A 23773-nucleotide genomic window follows, 5' to 3' on the forward strand; every position below is an offset into this window, starting at 1 on the left:
TGTGTGTGTGTGTGTGTGTGTGTGTGTGTGAGTGTCTATTTGCATGTCAAGAGTCAAACTGCAACTATGTCAGTTATGACAGAAGTAGTGTCTGGGAGTACAGGTTTTCACTTTGCCTAATACTCTGAATTATACATATTATGCCAGTGATCACCTCCGAACTGCCTCTTTTGTGGGGTACTTTTTAATCTGCCTCCGCACGCGTGGCTTTGACATCACTTCCTTCCTGAAAAACATTTGATAACACGTCCTCTCGTGTGGGGGAGTGTGGCGTCACTTTCACAGACTCAAACAATATCGTCTGAAGTTTGTGGTTGGTGGGTCAAGCAGACAGGGGGTCTGTACAGGTTGAGTATACAGTTAAGCCTGTTGAGAGTAACGTCAGCCCACTGGGAAAGTACGCACACCACTGCTGGTGCTCGGAAGTTCCACTCAGGGGTGTTAACCGTTAAGTGTCAATAAAGGGCAGCTGACACATTTGGCATCATGGTGGTAGTAGAAACACTTTTTACAGTTCATCTGTAATTTTTATCGTCATCTAGACTTTAAGAACATGACCACCTACTCGATGACTGCTACTTGATCTTGAGAAATTACCACCTACTTGGATGTACCAAACATATTAAATGCTTATGCCTCATTAAATACATTTTATGCATTAAAACTTAAAATGTAAGTATGATAAATAGGATTTTAGATTAATTAGACACTGTATATGTCTCCATCTAGTGGCTAAGGGAAAAGTATATTTTGGGGTGAGACATTTCACTTAATAAAACATTACAAGTTATTTATCATGGAAAATGCAAAAAAATTTGAACATATATATTTTTATTCATATATATAATAAATTTCTATGTACAATTTATTCTTCTTTTGTAAAGAAACAAAAATTAAAGAGAAAGCTTTGATTGCAAACAGTGTTTCATACTAAAGGGAGGGAGAGACAAAATGGAAAAGTGCTCATAAAACTAGTGTTTGTGTTATTTCCCTCTTGTAACTATAGTTTAGGTAGATACAACAGGGGTTTGCCATTGTTTTGCAAGGGTATCAGAATCTGAAGGTCAGGATTCCCCTTGAAGTCACTTTTAAGCTGTAAAATGAGAAGTATCTGATGATAATCATGAAGAGATTTATATCAGACAGCTTCTAAATATCCACCACAATGTGAGGCTTTGGCTTTTATCGCACTGACTTTTATCGAAGCTCACATTCACTACGAAAGAGACAACAGTGATGCTCTTCGCAAACTGGCTTATCTCATGGCAACCCTTTCAGTTTGCCTTCACTGCTGTGGTGGATGTCCACTGTTTGCAATCCTGTTTGAAAGTTGACTTGCTCACTTAAGAGTGTTTAAACCAAAGTGTTATGAGTGTCAGGGTTTAGTCACTGACAGGAGTAATGATACATTCGACAAAGCACAGCTAGGACAGTGGAAACTGGCCACTGATTCACAAAGGGTGATGTCTGATTGTCTGTCAGGCAGCCGAAGTAGACAAAGTATGACACCATTAATGCAACGTGATCACATAAATAACATCACAAAAATCATCCAGTGTACGGATTCTTCCTTTAGAACATTGGCAAGAGGTAACCCCTCCCACCAACAATGGTAATACTTTAAACAAAATGTATTAATAAAATTTTCTTTTCTTTAAAGCAGTTGAGACAGTCATGCAATATGCAGCCTAGTTAAACTGTTGGCTGGCTACAGGGCCTCCCTTATGAAGTTGAAGAAATCCGCAGTTAGTAAACTGATCAGGGTTGTTCATGTTTAGCAGTTGGCAGGTAAGAGCTTAAATAAGCTGGTGGCAACGCCACAGCATAAAGGAAATGGGGCCAGATGTTTGGTGTAATGAGCTAAATTTTATCAGTACGCACAGATATGAGTGAAGAGATCCAGTCCAAGTAAAAAGTTCCTAAATGCGGGCTGTAGGTGTCTGTCTGGGTCTGGGGGATTGAGATCCAGGCCCAGCCAGTTTAAAGGTCTTGCAGAACAGAAATGATCCTATGTAGAGTACACACTCCCGAGAATGTCTGCGTGGCAGCTTTAAAGAATCACCACATTTAATACCACTCACGTTTCACAAACTGTACACGTCACGTCAATACAAAAGAGGGTTTTCAGCCACAGCGGACCCGTGTTTGATGAGTGTGAGGACTCCCTCCTGTTGTGCTCTTGCTGCCTGTAGTCCTTTGAGTGGACATCAGAGGGATAGACAGATAGCAGGGGGCGTAGGTAGAGGACCGGTCAGTGTCTACATTCTGAACTTGAGAGAAGTTAGAGGCAAAAGATTGAGAGGAACGAGAGAAGGAGTTGGGTGGGTTCAGGGAGAATTGTTTTGTGCTCGTGAGTTTTAAAGGCACTGTCCTGTCACATGATGTCAACAAAGAACTCACAGGGATTGCCCATAGCATGCTGGAAGGACTGGCGACTGGCGGTGAGCTCAGGAGGAACGGCTGCTAACTCTCTCCCAGGAGGGGCTCCAGGGGGCGTGCTGCTGCTGACTGAGGTCTTGGGGGCCAGGCGGGCCAGACAATAAGGAGGAGGCAAGCCTGGGGGGCCGTAGGAGGAGGCATGGCTTCGCTCACTCTGGGCACAGGAGCCTGGCCCTGGCTGGGTGAACGGGGCGTGGCTGTAGGTGAAGGAGGGGTGGCTGTTCTGTGAAACAGAGTGGCTCCTGTGTGACTGACTGTGACTGAGACTTGATCGGGCGTGACTGTGACTGGAGACGGCGTGGCTATGATGGCTCATTTGGCTGGTGGACCTATCACCGCGCCTCCCTCCACGGATGCCTGGCTCTGATTCGCTGCATGTTGACCTTTGACCCTTCTCCTGTGGGGAGGAGCGTCTACCTTTGCCTGCGCTGGGGTTGGATCCACTGCTTCGGCTTCCTGTTGAAAGGGGGGAAAAAACACAAAATTTTAGCTTGACCTTCTACAGTACAAGTACTCTTAACAATAAATACGCAGTCAGCAGCTCCAACCCATCAGCTACAGCTGATATAGAACCAGCTTTGCTACTGATTGACATGGAGGCAGAAAGTCACACATTAAACAAAATATATTGGAAAAGCTTAATGAAGCCTTCATGAACTGCTACAGACATCGTACATCAGACAGCATGTTATTAGGCCTCTTGTGCACTATATAGTAAAATGAAATGTTTTTAAAAACATTGCTGCACTTTGTTTAAGGTGTGACTACTTGTTTTCTTATGCAGTCTAGCAAGAGTCAACAGTCAAGGGCAAATACAATCATATCAAAGGTTTCTCTCCCAAGTTCCATTTGCAGCAACTAATCCCATGGGCTTCATTTGATGTTCATACAAACACTGAAACATTCATAGATTAGAAATATAAACATGATACACCTGCATCAGACACACAGCACTGTGCAGAAAACACAACAGATTAATTTACGGAAGTTATTATATCCACATTGTCAGCTGTATTTTAAAAGTAGGTTAGTGTCACTTTCCAGTGCTGGTAATGTACACTGGTGGAGTCATACTGATGGAGGTGTACCACACTGTTGCAAAATCAAACATTCCACGCCTCCCCTTCCGCAATGAGCCCAACAGTACTGGGTAAAGTGGTGCATGATCGCCCCCTGTCAGTGGGAATGATAGCACAAGCCTTGGAGTGATCATCCTGCATCATGCACCTCCCAGCACCGTACAAATGCATGCCCAGAGGTGCAGAGAGGGAGAATGGACTGTCAGGAGAGTCACACACACAGGATACAAACGAACGAAGGAGGACGCATGGGGCGGGCGGAGGAAAAAAGACCAACAAAACCTTAAAGCCACAGTATGATAGGTGGAGAATGTTGAGCATAAGAGAGAGAGAGGAGGGACAGAATAAGAATCGAGAGGATCAGTGGTGAGACAGAGAGAGTGAAAAGAAAGAGCAGCAGAGGAGGAGAGGGGGGGTTAGCAGGCTTACCGGTTCCCCCAGTGTCCTGGGACTACCTCCTCCTTCAGTCTACCGTTGCCCAGCAGAAACAGAGGGAACAACAAAATTACACACACCTCCCAGCCCAGCCGTTCCCACACTACCTAATACACCCTTCTACATCTGACACATAAGCTCATAACTTATATTACACCCATGGCTGTTACTGGTCCTGTTCTCGTCATCCAACTAAAAACTGCCCCTCAAAAATGAACATATTCAAACAAGCAGGCAGACACATCATTACCAACAAACACTTGTTTGGACGTGCCAAAAGAAACAAAACTACAACTTTAATTCATAGAAAATACATCTCATGACTATTCTTTGTCATCTCTGTTCCTCCAAAGGTTGCACATAAACCAACTGAAAGAATGACAACCAGCTGAAAGTAAGACATGACGATGTCTGGATGAGTCACTCAAAACAATGAAAATTAGACTGATAGATGGTAACATGAAACTTACCATTATCTGTCTGGATTATCTGGTTTCAAATGTACACTACTGCCACACTATCACAGCCACCCACCAATGTGTAAAACCCCCTTGTTTTCCACTCTCCTTCAATGCAGATATCAAAATAAACCATGCAGCAGCCACACAAAGCACTATTACATTCTGATTCACAATGAAAACAAAAGATCATTCGAGAACTGATGGAGAGGGATGGACTCAGTGTTGATCATTTCAAGCTGACGATTTGTGATCAAATGATTGATCAGATTTCTTTGTTGTTTTTTTTTTTGAGTACACACCCAGTACTGCAGAGCTGTCCGCTGCATGACTCAAGATGCTCATGATTGACCTTGACAATACAGGACGTATTTTAGAATACACATATTTAATGAATAAAAAAAATGCAATCCAATGTCAACTTCTTGCCCGGAGAGCCGGAAAAGCTAACATTAGCATGAGTCAGACATTTGTTAATACTGACGTCATATGTCAGGAATACTTAGATTAGGGTTAATGTCATGTTGCATGTTGAGTCAAATTATCACATTAATTAATAAAAGGCTGATGAAAAACTGAAAGGCCCATCTTGCCCCCTCCTTCTCATTGCTCACCCTCACTGTGTTGGCTGCCTGCGCTCCCGCTGTGGAAACTGTGGCATGGGTCTGAGTATCCTGGCGGGAAGCTGGGGGGTGCAGAGGGAAAGGGAGGGTAGGGGAATGGCTGCCCGCCCAGGGGCCAGGGGTTGCTGGTGGGAGGGAGCGGTGCCAAAGTGTCCTGCTCAGAGCCTCCGCCACTGGATCCCTCATTTAAATTGAGCGATGCCATGTCTTATTGGAGAGAAAACAGAACCAGAAAGGGAAAGATTTAGTACAATCCTTCTATTCATTAAAAAAAAACAGCCATGTACATAGAGCTACATTATTGACACACTGAGAGAAGTGGCTGTACTTTGGCAGAGGTCCCCAAAGGTATAATAGCACTGTTCGGAGAAGGTGATCTTGTTGACGGTGTGTCTCAAGTAGCCGTGTTTCAGCAGACTGCTCGCATACTTCCTCGCATCCCGCCGGTCCTTGAATCCTTCTACTCTGGAGTAAAGCCAGTCTACCACGTCAGCACCTGACACAGCAACAAACACACACACACAGACATGTAGGCTCCTGCTCTAATGTGATGAACAGATGCTAAAAATACTGGTGATATGCACAACAACCACGGTGACCACAGTGGCTACAGTCAGACAAGCAGCACAATGTTGCAAGAACTTTGAATAAAGTTAGTGGAGTTAATGCCAAAACTATGCAAGATACTTGTCAGTCCTAAGACTTAGATGATGTGGTTAAAAAACAACTAAAACTTGCTTGAAAGAGTTGCAATTGATTAGAAAAGTACTAGGCACAATAAAGAGCAAGTAAGTGATTACAGATTTAAACATTTAGCAGACTCATCATTTAACTTTGTGCCCGTAAGCACTTGCAAAAAACCTTGTGAATTCCTATATTTTTCTTTTTGGGGCTGTTAATTTTAAAGAGTATCTGGGGCATTATTGTTCATATAGCACCAAGGTTCAGTACAGGATGCAAACACCACAGACCTGTGTATGTCTCCAACCTACATGCATTACTTACAGTAAACTAGATAATAAAAAAACTCCAAGTCTTTGTCTACAAGAAACAGCCTACTTTTAGCTTTGTGCATGCCCACACAGCTCAGCTTTTCTTACCAATGACAGCATTGGCAATGGTGATCTTCAACCACATCCTGTCTCGGATCTCTAGGCCAGAGTCAGGCAACTGCATCACCTTGACGATGGTTGCCATGTCTGTTTTACTTGCAGACAGAGGCAAGTCATCAAACTCTGAGGAGGGGAGAAGAGTTTTCAGAAAATATCGACAAGTAGAACTTTTCTGTTTCAGAGTGTTTCATAGGGGCAGTGGATGGTTGTTTATACCGTAGTGTGGGTAAGGTCCTGTCAGGGCAGTGGTGTGTGAAATCCAGGCTGCGGGATCAATTGGTCTCACGGGTTCAGCTGAAAAATGATACAATTAAACCATCTTCCAGTTCAGCCTTTGGGACATGTCATCAGCTACACTAATTACAAATGTAATAAAGTTTGATCTGGTAAAGTATGTATTTGCTAGGGAGACTCACATATGTATCCATGTGACTGCAAAATAGCACCAGTGTTTGTCTTACCACGAGGGATGGTGAAGTAGCTTCGTGGAGAAGGGTCCCAACATTTGGCAACAGTAAGACTAATAGGACTGGAGAAGAATATAAAAAATAGAATATAAAAATATATAATGTGAATACAGACAATAAGTCTTTTAAGGAGTAAAGACAAAGTCTGGTTTAGCTAAATAATGCAACAAACTATAGATATAGATAACTATCTACTGTAAATTGTTAACCACATTACTTTGTACCACATATGTGTTGGATGTGTGAAACTGCTGGCTGACATACAGTATCACTTCTGTTTCATGAAACAACTTTTAGGTTTTCTGCAGACAGTAGTTGACACCATAAGATAATTTGCATATTCATACTATAGAGCATTAGTGTGTACAGTGCTGTATGTATTATAAAAGGTTTGTTTTACAAAAAGTCACAAAGAGGAGTCTAAAAAGTAACAGATAAATTGGGGATAGGCTGGGGATCAATAGGCTTTCTCCTTATTCTTTAAATCCTTTGAATACCCAAACAGCACCCTATCTGATTTAGTGTACGATTACACCTTACATACAGTATGTTTTTAATGGTCTTACCCAGTTTTGGAAACAATCTCTCTGAGAATCCTTACAGCGTCGTCATTGCTCATGTTCTCAAAGTTAACGTCATTCACCTAGTTGACAGAAAACAAACTATACAATTAACTCAATATATCAAATTACATACCTTGATCATACATTGTATTTTCATGACTATTTTGAAGACTGAAATGTGTTTATCCACTTGGACACAGTAATCTCTGCGGTTCTTTTAGGCCTTCAGATGCCAGTAAATCCTAAGATTTCTATTGGATACACAGTCAAAATAAAACCTATAGTGTGAATGTTGGTGCAACAGCAAATTGTAATCAGCCATCGTGTGTTTTATAGTGGGTGGAGCCACAGAGCTCTGCCACACGAGAGAGATCAAGAGAGAGGCAATAACAGGAAGGAAAAGGTGAGGCAGAGTTATAATTTTTACAAAGAAGCTTAATAAGGGAAGTGGTTTTTAATAGGCCACAAAACCTAAGATAGCAATACAGTGATCTCTTTATATGCAATGTTCAGCTTGATGTCATTACACCAAACACAGATATTTACCACAACATTGCATGGTGACTGAAATTCCAAATGGAACAATAATTTGTAAAAATGGAAGCATCTGTTAGTTTACCTGGAGGAGCATGTCTCCAGGTTCTATCCTGCCATCAGCAGCTACGGCTCCTCCCTTCATGATAGAACCGATGTAGATGCCACCATCTCCTCGGTCGTTACTCTGACCAACAATACTGATACCCAAAAAGTTGTACTTCTCTGTCGGGGAGAAAACAGGGAATGGCTAGGAGCACAGTGTCACGTCTGACATTATAACAGTCATGCATGTCACTTAAAAATGATTAATCAAATTCTGATATAAACATTATATTCATGGAAGTATCAGGTATACCCATGTTGAGTGTGACGGTGATGATGTTGAGGCTCATAGTGGAGTCTGTGATACTGCTGAAGGACGAGGACTGGAAAAGCAGGAGGAGGGTACAAGTGGCATAAAGTCGATATCAGCTCTCTCATCTGTTTGTCACACTCAGTGTCAATTTCAATTTCAGCAGAGGCAGTGATGTGTCTGGGAGGTACTCACCCGGTCTATCTTGGCCACTTTGTGCCTCCGCCGACGGCGCTTGTGTCTGCGCATCAGCTGTGAAGAAGAGCTCTGTTCTGTGGAGCTACTGAGCCTGAAACACAGAAGGAGAAAGGGAAAATAATTATATTATGAAGGAATAAAGAGGAGACAGTGATAGGATATTAGAATAAGAGGGAAAAAGCAAAGAATGGGCAGGGTGTGTAATAAAAGTTCATGAAGTAAGGACATGACCTGGTACATGGTAAAATGACGTTATGCACATTTTTTTACAGTGTATAGTTGTGTAGATACAAGTACAGGAAGTGGAAAAAAGAAAATAATTGCATTATATTATAATAGCACTTTACAATAATCAAATTCAACAGTTATTTTGATGCCTGAGGTTTGCCGTGCTGTTAAGCATTATTCCAACTGCAAATTGCCTTTATTTTGCCTCAAAAAAGCTGACAGTCATTACTACTGCTAAGTGATATTTAAATTAATATGATTCACTTCTGTAGTGGGTTGCGATTTAAGGACGTTTTAGCCTGATTTACTGGTGGTTCAGCCACAACCAATGCCAAGATACAACACAGGTCAAGCAAAAAATAAGTCTCAAAAATCACGGTAACCGTCGAGTTAAAACATACATAGAAAAGGCATTTACTGCAGAGATATTGTATTTGTGTGTTTCTGTCTTTTTTTTTTTTTTACTAAAAAACATAGTTATAGTTTTGGAAACAAACAATTTAAGAGTCTGGATGAAGCCAAGATACATTTTGATGTGAGGTAGCATGTTACCTGCTAGCATCCTCATCTTCTTCACTGTCAACAAATGAGCTGGACTCCAGCTCACTGCTCATTACCGAGGCGCTGTCATAACCCATGGCTGAGTCTCTCGCAGTGCGCTCTGATTTAGAGTGACCGTTGATGCGAGGGACTGGAGAGAGAGAAAAGCAGAGCAGCAGTGAGTCAGACGGGAGGTCACGTTGCTCATTGTGGGGTCAGATCAGAACAAGAGGGAGCAACCAGGAGAGGAGAACATTTATGGGAGTTTTTGTCATCACTGAAAACATGAACTGAAAAGCAGAAGTGGTAGATTAAGAGTGGACAAAATGACATAAACCATAAACAATTACTCTTGCTTCAGTACTTTTAAAAGGTAGAAATAATCATACAAAATTATTGCAGCTATTTGAGATATATTTTCAAGTGGCTTCTTGTATACAGCTCTGCACTAATTCACTTCCTAACAGAAAGATAAGACAGCTGTGTCCCAAGTAGCACAATTCCCAGCAGAGGACAACAACCCTGTGCATCTCCATACGTACATTGCCATTGAGGTGGTGCTGTCTCAGGGTAACAGCGGATTGGCTGGAAAGGTCTCATAAGGCGAAGAGGGCGTGGCAGCCAGCGTATTCGCCGAGAGCGAGCAAAACATTCCAGTAATGTGGTAGTTCCCATCACTAGCTCCGCCCAGAAGGTGCTCTTATGAAAGCTGAGCTATTGCATATAAGCACTCAGTCAGCAGAGAGACATGACATATCCACTGAGAGGATTCACTCAAACATATTTCCTCCCACACTCAGATGACTTGCCACGCCAGAGAAAACAAAACAAAACAAAAAAACACAAATGTGCAGGTTCACCAAGTCAGACTGAAATCTGCGTCTTTGTGCTCTGCTCCGTCTGTGCTAGTCGTTCGCTAAAACCCAGCCTGAGCCCCAGACGGCCTCTGCCCACCGGCTGGCTGCTGACAGGCTTCACAGCTTATCTACAGTAGGGGCAGTGACAAAAAATAGAGAATAAGCATAAAGATACTCAGATGAAGAGTGGCAAGCACAAAAACAAGAGGTAGACACAAAGTCACATTTTTGACTAGAAAACTTAGGACACAATGTGTTCTTGACCTTTTCAAAAGATGCAACATTTTAAAGGAAATAAATACCCAGATAATGACCTTATCAGATAAAACTCAATGTAACAGTTTAAACTGATACTGTCTCTACTGGTTGGTAACATTACATTACGTAAACAACATCACCCAAACTGTCCTCTCACTGCAAAACAAGATCCCTCTTATTTTAACCAACTTTCAGCAATCACTTTGGAATAACAGAAATAAATAACCTGCATTAAACTGACCACAAAATGAAATCACCTGTATCATATAACATATTCAAATGTCTGATTTCGTCAACGGACACAACACAACAAATCCCTCTCACCACAGACGACAGTGTGCTCTCATCCGACGCACAGAGAAACTGAGCTGAGAGTCAGGAGAAAGTATTGCCTCCTCCCTCCCTCCCATGGCACGCAGCTATAGAATGACTGGTAATCTGCCTCTGACCAATCAGATGATGGTATTCGCCAAAACAGAGAGAGAGATAATATGGGATTTGAGATGATGTGCTGTCCGCTCCCATCTTTGCCCCAGGTGAAAACAACATCAGGTTATTAAAAGCCCAAATACTTTCAGCAGCGTCGGATCACGAAACATGATTTTAAGATACTTTTCCTGATTGAGGACAGTCTAAGTTCACCAGCTGTTTGTGTGCTTTGTGTTAATACTTTAACACAAGCATAAGTGCTTCGGCTTAGCCATGTCTTCTTTGACCCCAACCTTGAAATCCCTGCACCACTGAACAGCATAATGCTTAATGCAGTGGCAATGTTTTTTCTTTTTCAGGCACTATATGATCTCTGCCACAGTGAAGTAACTCAATATTAGAGTCTTGTCTTACAACAGGTTAAGATACATAGAACCTGGCGGCCTCGAAACAGATCATATCCCATAACTCCATGCTGCCCTCAGGGCCTTACACCTGTTCACCCTCCTAAAATTTTCAGCTGCTACATTATTCATCCATTCACTCTCAAACGCTGCAGCGTGGACAAAAAATAACAAGGTATGCGTTTACCAGGGTTGAGCACTTTAACTGATCACTGTAAAACAGCCAGCATTCACACTGAGACAGAATCACTTGAAGCGTGTGTATAAGGTGACAGGGGAATTCCTGCTGCTGCTGATGCTGCAGGCAGCGAGGTATAGAGGCGGGGCTACCGGCTCCTACTTTATGCTTCTTTACATCCAGGCCATGCGATTGTGACAGCAAGCACTGAGCCAAATTGAATTACATCTCACTGGGTCTTGCTTGCTAGATTTATGAGTCACGAAAACTGCTGGTAGACCACAAGGGACACACCCAACTCCCCCGATGGTTTCATTTAATTAGAGCTAACAAACTAGCAGGCGAGGGGATGCAAGGTGAGGAAACAGAGACTGCATGCACTGTGTTTGTGTATGTGAACGGGAGAGGAATACACAAGGCGATCCTTAAACAATTCTCTGTTTTCTGTGTCTGCGTAATACTGTCTGATTTGTGGTGAGGTCAGCAAACACAGCAGAAGATGGCAGACGCAGACGTTAAGTTCATTAGACTTGAGGTATATTTCCGTATCACCCCCAAAACAACAGATGTGCAGTTGGCAGTTAGCAGCAGTGGATCTGATGTGATGAGCGCCAACAAAACGCCTTGAGCCAAGGCAAAAAAAAAAAAAAAGCACAGTCACAAGACGCTCAAGAGTGTGATCAGGATGAAATCAATGGATATGATTATGCAGTTATTCTGCTAAGATAAAGTCGAATCTGTTTCCAGAATGCGAGACAGTTAAGGCTCTTCCTACAACCCCAACCTGATGCTGTACTCTGTGATACTAATTGCACCACATAAATTAATGAGTATTTGGTTAATGAGCCTGGAGCACAGGACACAAAGAGCCAGGCTTGCTGTGAAGAGAGGACAAGGGGAGGAGAGACAGAGGGAGAGAGAGAGAGATGACTGGCTTTGCTGTGAGTAAAAACAACAGCAGACTGCGTCAGAAGCTGCTTCTTTATTACTTCCTGCCATAAAACCGAGCCAATTTTGCCAAAATCTTGGTGTGGCACAGACAGGAATAGAATGAAGAGTATATCTCAAAATACTACAGGTTTGATTATGCTGATAACAAAATACACCTTTTCACCTGCAGCACCAGTTTGCCCTGTTCTCCATTGTGGACAGTGCAAACTCTCATATTAAAAGATAGAGGCTGTGAAGCATAAAACAGATGTGTTTGAACTTGATAATGGTTCTCAGGGGCTTTTAAAATCAAGATCCTAACAATCTGTTTTCCAGGTAATGAATAGATGGAAGGAATTATTTCCCAACAATAGCTGACACAGAGTCTCCTCTGATATTTCACAAAACACTAGTGTCCTCTGACAGGGTATAATCCTTGTACAAGACTGGAGTGTGACTACCAAGTGGAAAACAGCCTCTGACCATAAACCTGAGCCACACACAGGAAACAGAAGGACAATTATTGGGCAAGACAGTGGATTCCAGAAACTCTGACATACAGTGAACTTATTCACTTCTTGCTTTCTTTACTCTTTCTTAGAATTTTTATGTCTGTGTGCTTCCTGTTCTGACACACTCCATGTGATCCCTGAGGGCCTTTTTTCAAGCATGTCTATCTGTCCACTTTACTTTTTCTTACAGGGGGTGAGTGACGTGTGCAGAGTAGGAAAGTTGAGCGTTGAGTAAGAGGCGCCGAAATGTAATAACTTCGAAATGACAAGATAATTGCTTTTTAAGGATCCGTCTGTTCCTCGCTGATAATACTCACGCTCAGTTTCTCGGGCTCTCCTCCGCGCTCGCTCTCTCTCTCGCTCTCTGCGGTGGCTCAGGAGAGACTCTGTGCCCGTCTCGGTGTCCAGGCCATCTCGACTGCTCACTGCATTGGCACTGCAACACACACACACACACACACACACACACACACACATTGGAAAACTTCAGTCAGATTCCTAATGATGTACAAAACACACACTTGCTGTCTCTCTCACAGAGAAGTCTTTCAAATTAATTCTCTAGCCAGTCTGCGACCAACACTCCTGAACATAATCCCCAGCTACAATATACTTCTGTCTGTTATAATATCAGTTTGCCTGCCATTCAGCCTTAGGGGAATATGGAACTCATATTATCACTGTGTTTCAAATTCAATCCCTCTGGCCAAAATAGCAGTTTCATTGTTCTGCGGTATGTGATGTGTTTTTCACTAAGTGTCATTAATGACCAGATACCCTGAGAGGGAGCCATTCTGGACAATACCTGCATTAATGAGACCTATTGAAAGCCCAGATGGTGCCTGGAGCATGATTGGGAGAGAGACGGAGAGAGGGGAGAGTGACAGATCGCATAAAAAAGCGAGAAGTGGTAGATCAGGTGTGGGCTGAGCAATAAGCCGGCCTGTGTACTTGAGGTCTGGGAGGAGTCTGGGGGTGTCTGGAAGGGCTGGAGGGCAGATTGTTATTCTGTCAGAGGGCTGGGGACGCTGTGGCCTCAGGCACCAGGGTTAAGGGACTTACACAGCCACCAGGCACCTAGGAAACCTGAAGCTGGTGAGAACTCTACTCAACCCTGTCAGTCTATCACACACACTTAAACATGTGTGCAACATGTACCCTACACCTGCATAAATAATCACACTTGCATTCATGCATTCATGCACACTCAAGTGGCAGCGCTCATATTGTAAACAGTGTCAAATTCATAGTGTGTAAACAGAACAAAAGAGGAACAAAACACAAACATCATCCTGAACTGGTTAAAAAAATCGTTCTCACACACCTCAGTGGCAATGTGTGGATTATCAATGCAAATTAAAAACACAACAGCAGACAGGATGCTGTGTCTGCTATGTTCACTCAGCGGGATAAAGTGCTCAATGAGGCATGCTTACACGCTTCTGCTATGGAGTACTAATGGGTGCACCTGGGCCAGGCTTTACCAGCACAGGTCAGCACGTGTATGCAAATATCACTGAAGATGCATAGTTTGGATGCATTACTATTAGTAGTGAGAGGAAAACAGTGTGATGATTGATGTGGTGGTGACTGCCTCTCTGTCAGGCTGTCAATGGACCGCGGACCAGCCGAGCGGCAGGTCTGCTGATCTGGGGGGGAGATTATCCAAGGCGCTAGACTGCAGCTGTGAACAAATGCCACCCCCTTTCAACCCCCCACCCCTCTACCCACCACCCCTCCCCTCGTTTCTGCCAATCGCCACCCCCTCCCTCTTGGGAAATGGAGATGGGTGCTTTTAATGTCCGTTAATCCGGATTACCCGGCAGAAGCACATCAGTTGTGTCCATTCTCAGCCCAAAACACCTATTCTGTGTGCTCATCAAATAGAGCCATTCACGCCGACAAACACATGAAATGCATGAATAAAACACAAAGAGAAAATGAAGTGGTAATAATATTCGAGCTATTTACGGAGAGCGGTAAAGGGTGGAAGACTGGATTCATTTCAGAAAGAGAGGAGGTTCGCTATAGGGAATTCAGCACGCTGTTTCTCTGAGAGAAAGGCCTGCCTGTCTGACTCGAAGAGGGAAACAGAAAAGGAGAGCAAGGGAGGGGGGAGCGCGGGGGGAAATGACGTGGGGGTAAGGGGGCTGGTGCACTTTCATTGCACTCCACAAGGTGGCAGTGATCCTAGTGAAAGCTGGCTGGGAACAATAAAATCATCAGGACAGCTGACAGCCAAACAGCGGGGAGCAGCCCATAGAGGGCAAAAGCGAGCTGAGATGTCAAACACTGGATAAAGAGATACACTGAAACATGACAGATTGCTTGTTCTCAATATAGAGCCTCAGCCATATTGCTCTAGCGCTGTAATGGCAACAACCCCCTCGCCCCCACTGCCCCCAGCCCTTCCAGCTATTATTAGCTTGGGACTCCTCCTCAGCAAGCGCAGTGATATTTTCTATTCTGCCAGTTTGAGGTCAAACTCTGGGCTCAGGTAACCGTAATCAGGCTGTCGACAGAATCTCCATTTCTGAGCTTTTAGGCACCAATGTCTTTTTGAAGCACATATGCCTTTATTAGGCCAGTATGGATGAATGCTCTGAATGACTGAATACAATGGGCCTCACTGAGTGCCAGTATTTGCCTGGAGATATTTATGCTGCAAAAGCTATTTCAAGAATCAGCAGCACTGGCGGCATACGCATCATGCCTACATAGATGAGCGGGCTAACGCCAAACTCCATGGTTGAGTGGATGGGAGGGAACAAGCACACAAGTGGGAAAACCACTCACACTCATGAATGTTGGCACTCTCTAGCTTTAGCACATATTCACACATAAGTGTATAGACCACCTACACCTCCCATACGAGCTTGATGATGAATCTCTGTAACGAGCAGTCCACATTCTGATTAGCACATATGGCATGCTGTGAAATAAAAGGGTCACCCAGTGTATAGGATTGTGTGCTTGAATGCATCTGCCTACAGTGCATGTGCGTGTGTAATTGTGCATATATGACAAGCAGTAATCAGCCTACTTACTGGAAAGAGGGGGGCCGTGAGTCTCCGATGCCCCCTGTTCTCTCAAGAGGAGGGGGCAGCTCTGGATGGCTCTCTGTGCACTGAGACCCTCCGTCAGAATGGGCACTCTCTGCCAGGACCAACTGGGAGAGACAGAAGTTGAAGAGAAGGAAAGATTCATTATGGACCAGACATATTCAGCTCTGGGAGAGACACAAACAATAATAAATATTTTGTTGAATGATATAGGCCCCATAGTGTGGAGGGGGAAGATCAAAAACAACCTCAACAGACTCTCAAAGATAAACACACACAGTGATGCTGGCACCGCAGAGACAGACACGTCTTGTGTACAAGTACGCATGAGGAAAGACTATGAAATGAGATGCTGAAAAGAGACCTAGAGATGACTGGTGGCTACGGATAAACAACTTGAGAAACACAGCAAGCAACATAGAAACTTAAAAGACCACACTGCTTTTACTGAGTTGAGTGTCAGTACAAAGGATGATGTACAATGACCCATAGATGCAGCTACCCTCCTTTCATCTGAGCCAGAATAATGAAAGTTAAAGCAGGCAGCCGTGGAAAGACTAACAACTGTATGGGCTATGATTATTCTAATGCAAGCTTGGGGATTCATAGGTGTCACTATGGTGTCACCAGATTCTTAAATGAACCCCGTTGGCTACTTTTTCAAAGACTGAAAGTATTTCTGCAGTTTCCATCACCGTCTGGGTCTGTGTGCGACTGGTCTTCTGTCTGAAACACGTTAAGAATGAGTAGAATTTGCTCGGGTCCTCAGTTCTCCTGATTTATGGAAAACTGCTTCATATAAATAGCTTCTCTCTGTGTTTAACAGTATTATTAACTTACTTACTTTTATGGATGCACCAATAAAACTTTTTATCTCTGATACTTGATTCCTGATCTGATACCAGCATCCTTTTTTTCTCACATTTAAATTCTGTTTAACACAATATGTGTAGCTCATTGGATTATCTTATGTAAGGTAACATGTGATCAGGGATTGCCGTAGAGCTGTGGACTGCCTGCTGCAACTTAATGAATGTAAGTGATAGCGGAAATACTGAATTTAAAAAAGAAAAAAATGCTGATCCACTTACAGTAATATGGTCTCTATGGGCTCTGACATCAATACGATGGATCGTTGGTTGGTTTCTCCCTACATACTCTAAGTAGTGTACTAAGGTATATGAAGGTTGGGCCAAGGGCGCCATATGATTTGTTAATTTCCATTATTTGTCTGTAAGTTTTCTAACAAAGTTTCAGCACATAAATGAGACAACGTTTACATTAAGTACACTTTTAGATTTGTTGAAATATGATGTGAAATGGAAGGAAAAATTCAGCACACATTGAAAATCACCATATCAAAAGCCCTGTTAGTAAATATGCTGTTATGCCATGGTGCTTGGTGAAATAATAGCTCACACTTGCTGTAATTTTCAAGCTGTCAGGAATAATGACTGTTGAAGCAAGCGATGTAGATTTGTCACTGTAGATGGATTCAATATCAAGTAATACCATGGTGGATCATGCTAATGGCAATATATTTCATCAGCAAGAACCTCATGTTCTTTGAAGCAGCTGAAATACACACAGCATCATACAACAATATATTTCTATTAATTACTTCACAGGTTGCCTTTATAAGATTATCAAAAAATGTTATATATTGAGCATTGCCTTGATTTAAAACACCGTGTGTAGTGTATGCAGTAATCCTGCGAAACCAAATGTGAATTAAACGTAAAGATGCATAAATTTGGGCTAGCTGCTTGTTGAGCAGCAGTGCGGCAGAGTGAGACCACATTTAAACACAAGTACAGGCTTTAAGCCCTGTTGTTAGACATTATTGACAATGCTTAAGTGATATTGAACAAGACAGTCCCTAACAGCTCTGTAGCCACAACTGTGTGGCTGGATTCTGACCTGTGACCTCCCTGTCGAGGAAGGCAAGCAAAATAATGAATTTCCCTGTAGAGATTGATTAAGCAGAATATTTATGGGCTAGATTGTTTTTAAAAATATACCAAAAGCCACCAAGTAGATTAATGAGCGGCCTGTCTACATTCTTGCTTCTGTCCCCTGTGACGGAACAATGATTAAGATGTAAGTGCTTCTCTAACATGACAGATTGATTTGATTTGACATACTTTATTATCCCTGTGGTTTGACAGCACTGTTTATCTGATATAATTACAAAACACTATAAATCTCCAGAAGTCAACTGACTAACCTCAAATAGATAGGCTACACTGGATCATTTGATTTCATGTTTTGAATCAAACTCAGCCACCTCTGATTGCATTTTATAACAGTGGCTAAGTTTAGTATCAAATGGAAGCACTCACACCTATATACAATGCAGCTGAACAGTGAGCTCAAGGTGAGGAGTGTTAAAAAAGCACTGTGGAGGCGTTACATGGCTACATTTATATGATCCATGAGTGGTCCACATATCTTTGGCTAGAGCTGAGGCTGCACAGCCAGGCAAGCAGCCAAGAGAGAGGGGCGGCACGGGTGCACCATCCATCTCACTTACCCAGGACACTACTCTCCCGTTGAAGCAGGGCAGCTTGGCGTTGTCATCGGAAATCTCTTCTTTGACAACCCTGAGGGACAGGCAGACAGAAACAGTCAGGCCAACCGACCGGGAGAAGGACACAGAGTCAGCTCAACAGCACAACACAGCACAGGCCTGGAGACACTTCCCTTCCCCTGCATAGCTGACACATACTGAGAGACATTCACGCTTTCTAAGTCACATTTTCCACATGGCTTTCAACCAGCTTTGCACCCTTGCTAGTATGGGAAAGCTCAGCAGCGACGTCTCTATCAGTGATTTATGGACATGTTGGCTGTCCGTCCAGTTACACTAAGCACAATAATGTGATAAGGGCTGGCTGCTCAGCCTGGCATGGATAGGGCCATAAAACAGTAATAAATGGGTCTAATAGTAAACCTGTATAGGTGTGATGTTTCACAGTGATTTATGATAGATAGATAGATAGATAGATAGATAGATAGATAGATAGATAGATAGATAGATAGATAGATAGATAGATAGATGTGGGTAGTAAAAGAGTCGTAGCTGCGACAACGGGGCGTCAAGGCACAGGAGCGTGTATTAATAGAGTGATCAAGTGAGTGAGCCTCCCACAGTGTGTTCGTCTTCTGGCTGTAAATTCCCTACAAAAATACCTCCCAGTTACCCTTTGACCTGCTGGGACACAGTTCAGCAGCAAGCAGTCACCACACCTGCTAGGCTCGTGTCACATAGATCAAGCTACGAAGCTAGCTGAGGGGCAGGAGATGAGCTGGTTAACACCTGACAAACACATATTTACCAGTTTCCATTATAACTCCCTGTACGTCTTTATGTATGTTGTTTGCTTTCTTGCAAAGGATTTTCCTAGAAATGGTATAACCAAGCATTTGTAAAAGTCTGTGGAGATCGCATATTAACTTCTTGGCTTTGAACATAGTACATGAAAAGGGAGAGGCACGACTTGAGAGCAGCAGGAAAGCCTAAGAAGATTTTATGCAGGGGTGTCTCTGACAGCGACTTTACAGCTTTCTTTTTCCACCTCTTGTTTGCCAGAGCTTCCCCGCGACTGAAATGATTAGCCAAGCCGGTTGTGTTTTTGTGTGCGCTGCTGCTTTGGGAGCTGTATTGCAGGGAGTGGTGGACGGAGATAACGTAGCCTTGTGGCTGGAACTGACGACCACAGCGTCTGCTGCTGTGGCCTGTTCCACCTCAGGGAGGAAAAGGGAGGGAGACAAGGGCTGACTCTGCTGGCTGCTTGCTAGGTAGGAAGTGTTTGCATCCTCTCTCTCGCTCTCAAGCTGCATGACCAGCTGTAAGGTGACTTGTGAGGAAGTGGGAGTGGCCCGTACAAATGAAATATCAGCGACGTTCCTTCTTCTTCCTAATGTTTGACAGGAATAAGGTTGGCTGTTCCACTCAAACAGATCACCAATGTAACTGTTTTTTTACAGTTCCTGAAAGCACTGGGATGCAAAATAAATCTCTTTAACATGTCTCTGTCTGTTGTCTGGGCTGAAACCGAAAGAACTAAGAAACTATTCCAATGATGACAGATGACATCTTTAACATGCGGTGAAATACACTCGGCCTGCATTCTTTTCAGCCTTCATCTGATATTGGGAGCGTGTTAGTGTTAGTTCCACTCCTGAACTCTTTAACAAGCACAGACACACACACAAACGGTAAGCCCTGTTTAGAGAAGCATGTGTCTGGTGTGGGCTGCTGTCACAGATCTGACTTCTTAGAGCTGACAGCTTAAATAGGTCTTAACAGATTTCACAGGATAATGACACAAGATTTACCCTGGTGATCGCTGAATATTCCACTGCTGGGGATATTTGTGTAGCTGGGGAAGATTAGACGTGTTTGTTTATGCTGCGAGACACAGAGGAGGGCTGGGTAGTTACAGCCTGAACCAGAAACCAGGGACAAGAGAAGCCAGCCAACACCGGCCAGCGGTCCAAGGACTTTGGTGGGCTGATGCTAATGATACTATAAACGGGGAAGCAAAATATTTGTAGTCAAATAAGATTGTGAATAGATAGACTGCAATATGACACAAAGTCTTACTCAGTAAACAGCCTGATTCAACTTTGTATGTAGAAAACACTTCATAATGTCATGTATAATGTTGATGGTACATTTAATACTGTAACCATCTGGTTTTCACAGCACCATAAAAACAAAGATGTTTTAGTCTTTCCATCCTTAATGTCACCATAAGACAAATATTACAAATAGTACAGTACACTATCACAGTAAGAGCATTTTTCTAAATGCTATGACACCGAAGTGCAGTATAACCTTCAAATCTGTCACAATCCTCAAATGGCAAAAACAAGCGAGGTGAGGCAGGAGTGTGTTTGTGCTAAAAGCTGCAGATTTTTGTCCTCTAACTACAGGGGCTTAGCATCACTTCCACAGCAGAAGAAAGATCCCCCTAGCAGCCCCCTATTTTCTGAGGCACAAACAAGACTGTTTCTTTCAGACCTTCAGCTTGGCTGCTTCCTCAGCTCCAGAGTGCCTCTGTGACTTGCATTATAGTGAGGTCTCAAACCCACTCACCACCAGTGGCAATGACAAAACGCCATATCATCACCTTGAAGTCTCCGGAAAAAAAAAAGCCAAGTGGGTTCCTTCAAAACAAACCCAGCCTCATTTAGCTTCCTGTCTTATGAATATTGATGAATGAATGAATATTACTGGGAAAAAAAAAACAACTGAGGTATGAAATGTGCACAAAGAAACATTCATCGTTTAATTTGCTGTGCTCTGTTGTTCGAAGGGAAATGCCACAGCCCATGGTTACATCGATTCCAAAGGGAAGTGAAATGGCATGTTCACTGCGGTAAGCTGATGCATTTTGGGGGCAAACGGTTTATCAAATTTGTGTGGCAATTGCTTAAAGAGCTGATATGGCCAGCATAAATGCAGTTCAGCAATCCCATAAGAAAATGGCCGTTTTTTTCTGCACAGCAGGGGGTCTACTACAGAGGACCTTGCACTGACTGCTCATTTACATTTCAAACACTGTCTATAACTGCAAGGGATTTGATGTTTTCCCTCTCTGCTCAGCAGTCTTATTCCTCCCTAGCTAATTCTCCAGCAGCCATACTGTCTGTGTGAATGCAGTACAGCCAGCATGGCTACCACAAAGCGCTGCTATCCTCTGTGCCTTTGACTGGGTTTGCTTCCATACTGTGCCAGTACCATACGGCACTCACAGAGCCTGAATATTCAACCTTAACTGAAAGGCAGGAATGCTCATGAAATCGCCTTTATAAACTGTGTTTAACAACCCCATGTGAAAACAGTTGCTTGACAATGTCCAATTCAAAACTGAATTTAACATGCTTTGTTGATGCACATGCAGGAGCCAGTCGGCCTACTGTAGCGGTGTGTTCAGCAACATGGAGCCACGTCTCCATGTGGTGAGAGCAAACATGCTTTGTTTGTTTCCATAATCTGCTTGTCGATCACCTGAGGCCCAGTGAGCAGCCCGGCCTGCAGTGCAAGAGAGGCAGGAAGCCGGGGCTGGGGACAAAGCAGCGCACCAAGCCTAGCCTGCCACCAGGAAGAGCCAGTTTCCCTCACAAGGTCAGGCTGCAGTGGAAATGTATGACGTTTGGCTCTATAGACACTGCCTGGCCTGCCTCTGCATTTCCTCCAATCATGTTTGCGATTACAGTGCTAGATACTAATGTGTGTGGGCCCATGTATGACTGATCAGACTGGAATGAGAAACAGGCACTGACACAAATATGTCATTCTCAGCAGAGGCCTGATACAAGTAGATCTCGCTGACCAGCTGAAGAGCTTTGTAGACCTGGTGCTGTAACTCTTGAAAATCAGGATGGGATTACAAAGAGAGGAACAGAGAGCAAAAAGAAAAACAGAGGGGAGAGGAGAGAGGGAGAGACAGAGAGGAAATATTTTTATTATTCTTAATATTCAGCATCCAGACGATAGTGGGGGAAGCTGCTAAGACTTTCTGGGGTAGAAATCACCATAAAAATTACAATTCTTAGCTTTAGTTCACATTTCCATCTTTCATTAAAAAAGTTCTTTTACACAATATGTTGTGCGTCATTAGAATAATCTATTCTGGCTCATGCTACAACATAATCAGCAGTAAAATTTTGCCTGTAGGTTTAATCATTAATTTTGTTTCTCTCTCTCCTCACCAAGACTGTGTATTACAAGTCCCACCTCACTGAATAGCAAGAGGACTGCGCGATGCGATGAAGTGTCAAACAACTGTCCCTTCAACATGCATCATTTAACCTACATCAGTCTTTCTGAAACATTCAGTACCAGCAGTACAGTAATATCACAGCATATATAATACATAATAATTGTTATGAGGATTAAGCACTGTTTGATAGATCTCCTCCTCTGGGGCAATTATTGTAAATGCAAACATTGATTATATGATTCCACATCTAACAAACACAATCACTGGCTTGTAGTTGCCATATTCCCTTGGGGTTCACCTGCAGTACGTTATGTGTGAGTTTCTACGTGTCTATAATGATATTGGAAGAGGATCAAAAATAAAATCTGAATTTTTGACACAGTCATTCTCTCTGGCCCATACTGAAGATCACATGCTACAATAACCAGGCACAGGGAAACCAAAACAAAACAATATGAAACCTGAGAACTTGAACATGTGGACCTTTAGTCAACGTTGCTTTGACACTTATATTCCAGCTGGTTAATATATTGACATTATTATGGGTTCATACACTGGCTCTGGGGAGCAGGGGTCTGGCTCTGTGTATTACATGCAGGGCTGCGTCATTAGGGCTCTGGACAGATCTGGTATCACTTCAAACACTCATGTGTCTCCTCCACTGCGCACAGGATAGCCTGTAATAATGAGCAGGTGCCAGGAGCATGGAAACAGACATGGCACTATAGTTTGCACACATGTAACAACGTTGCAGCCATCATCGTTTGATGTTTTCCATTACGGCCGGTGATATGCAGTTTAAATACACACAGTAATAAAAAATAGCTGGTGAAGCAGACGAACAGGCTAATTATAATAATAATAGTAATAATAATAATCACTGACGGTGGCCACTTACCCAAAATCCTGGTCCATCGATTTGAAGAAGAATTTGTAGCTATTGACCGGTCGGTTGTTGAGGACATTTTTAAAATCCGCTAAGGTGACTTTCTCTGGAGAAACGGACAGCTTGACCAGATAAGGAGTCTCCTCCTCGTCTATATGATATATTATTTTAGTCTCCGCCATGAGAGTGAGGGGAGGACAATCATTGACACAGGAAAGGAACAAGGGTTGGCAGCGCAATAAACAGGCCTGCTATGTTACCAGCTACCCGTGGAATAACATAACAGCATTCCCTAATACATAAACCTGTACGGCCCACGATGGAAAATAAAGCTCCGTGTCTTTGACAAACACAGCGAAAATCCAGACATAATCGCGTTATGAGTGCCTGTGTTCCTGCTCCAGTGTGAGTCGGTACGGTGGCTCTCTCGGCACTAAAACAGGAAGGGACAGTCCACATCCTTGCGATATGGAGTTGGGAATATTGCTATTT

The 23773-nt window shown here is 43.1% G+C and overlaps 1 protein-coding gene and 1 long non-coding RNA gene across 3 annotated transcripts; one reads left to right on the plus strand and one right to left on the minus strand.

Moving 5' to 3' along the window:
• Positions 1 to 814: 814 nt before the first annotated feature.
• dvl1a (dishevelled segment polarity protein 1a) lies at positions 815 to 23740 on the minus strand. 2 transcript variants are annotated; one of them, XM_018674489.2, is made up of 15 exons: positions 23294 to 23740; positions 18195 to 18264; positions 15647 to 15768; positions 12917 to 13035; positions 9044 to 9182; positions 8261 to 8354; positions 8069 to 8138; positions 7796 to 7935; positions 7180 to 7256; positions 6563 to 6675; positions 6363 to 6440; positions 6135 to 6269; positions 5363 to 5530; positions 5026 to 5241; positions 815 to 2895 (listed from the first exon to the last, which is right to left on the minus strand). In XM_018674489.2, exons 1-15 carry the CDS (start codon positions 23461 to 23463, stop codon positions 2375 to 2377), a joined length of 2232 nt encoding a protein of 743 aa, XP_018530005.1. In that variant the 5' UTR covers positions 23464 to 23740; the 3' UTR covers positions 815 to 2374. The 2 variants fall into 2 exon arrangements, with proteins under 2 accessions (XP_018530005.1, XP_018530006.1); XM_018674490.2 differs by having other exon boundaries at positions 6608 to 6675; positions 23294 to 23739.
• LOC127142579 (uncharacterized) lies at positions 18911 to 23067 on the plus strand. Its single transcript, XR_007813438.1, has 4 exons — positions 18911 to 19462; positions 20986 to 21048; positions 21574 to 21797; positions 22389 to 23067. It is a non-coding gene; the product is annotated as an uncharacterized LOC127142579 (long non-coding RNA).
• Positions 23741 to 23773: the final 33 nt, after the last annotated feature.

Source organism: Lates calcarifer, linkage group LG6 (genome assembly GCF_001640805.2).
Source record: "Lates calcarifer isolate ASB-BC8 linkage group LG6, TLL_Latcal_v3, whole genome shotgun sequence".
Lineage (NCBI taxonomy): Eukaryota > Metazoa > Chordata > Actinopteri > Centropomidae > Lates > Lates calcarifer.

Bases quoted from the DNA above. Each gene is read 5' to 3' on its own strand.
- dvl1a (XM_018674489.2), bottom strand. From the start codon at position 23,463: ATGGCGGAGACTAAAATAATATATCATATAGACGAGGAGGAGACTCCT. The intron at 13,036-15,646 runs GTAAGTAGGCTG...TGTGTGTTGCAG, and splicing joins TCACGGCCCCCCTCTTTCCA to TGCCAATGCAGTGAGCAGTC. The intron at 7,257-7,795 runs GTAAACTAACAG...TCTGTCAACTAG, and splicing joins CTGGAGACATGCTCCTCCAG to GTGAATGACGTTAACTTTGA.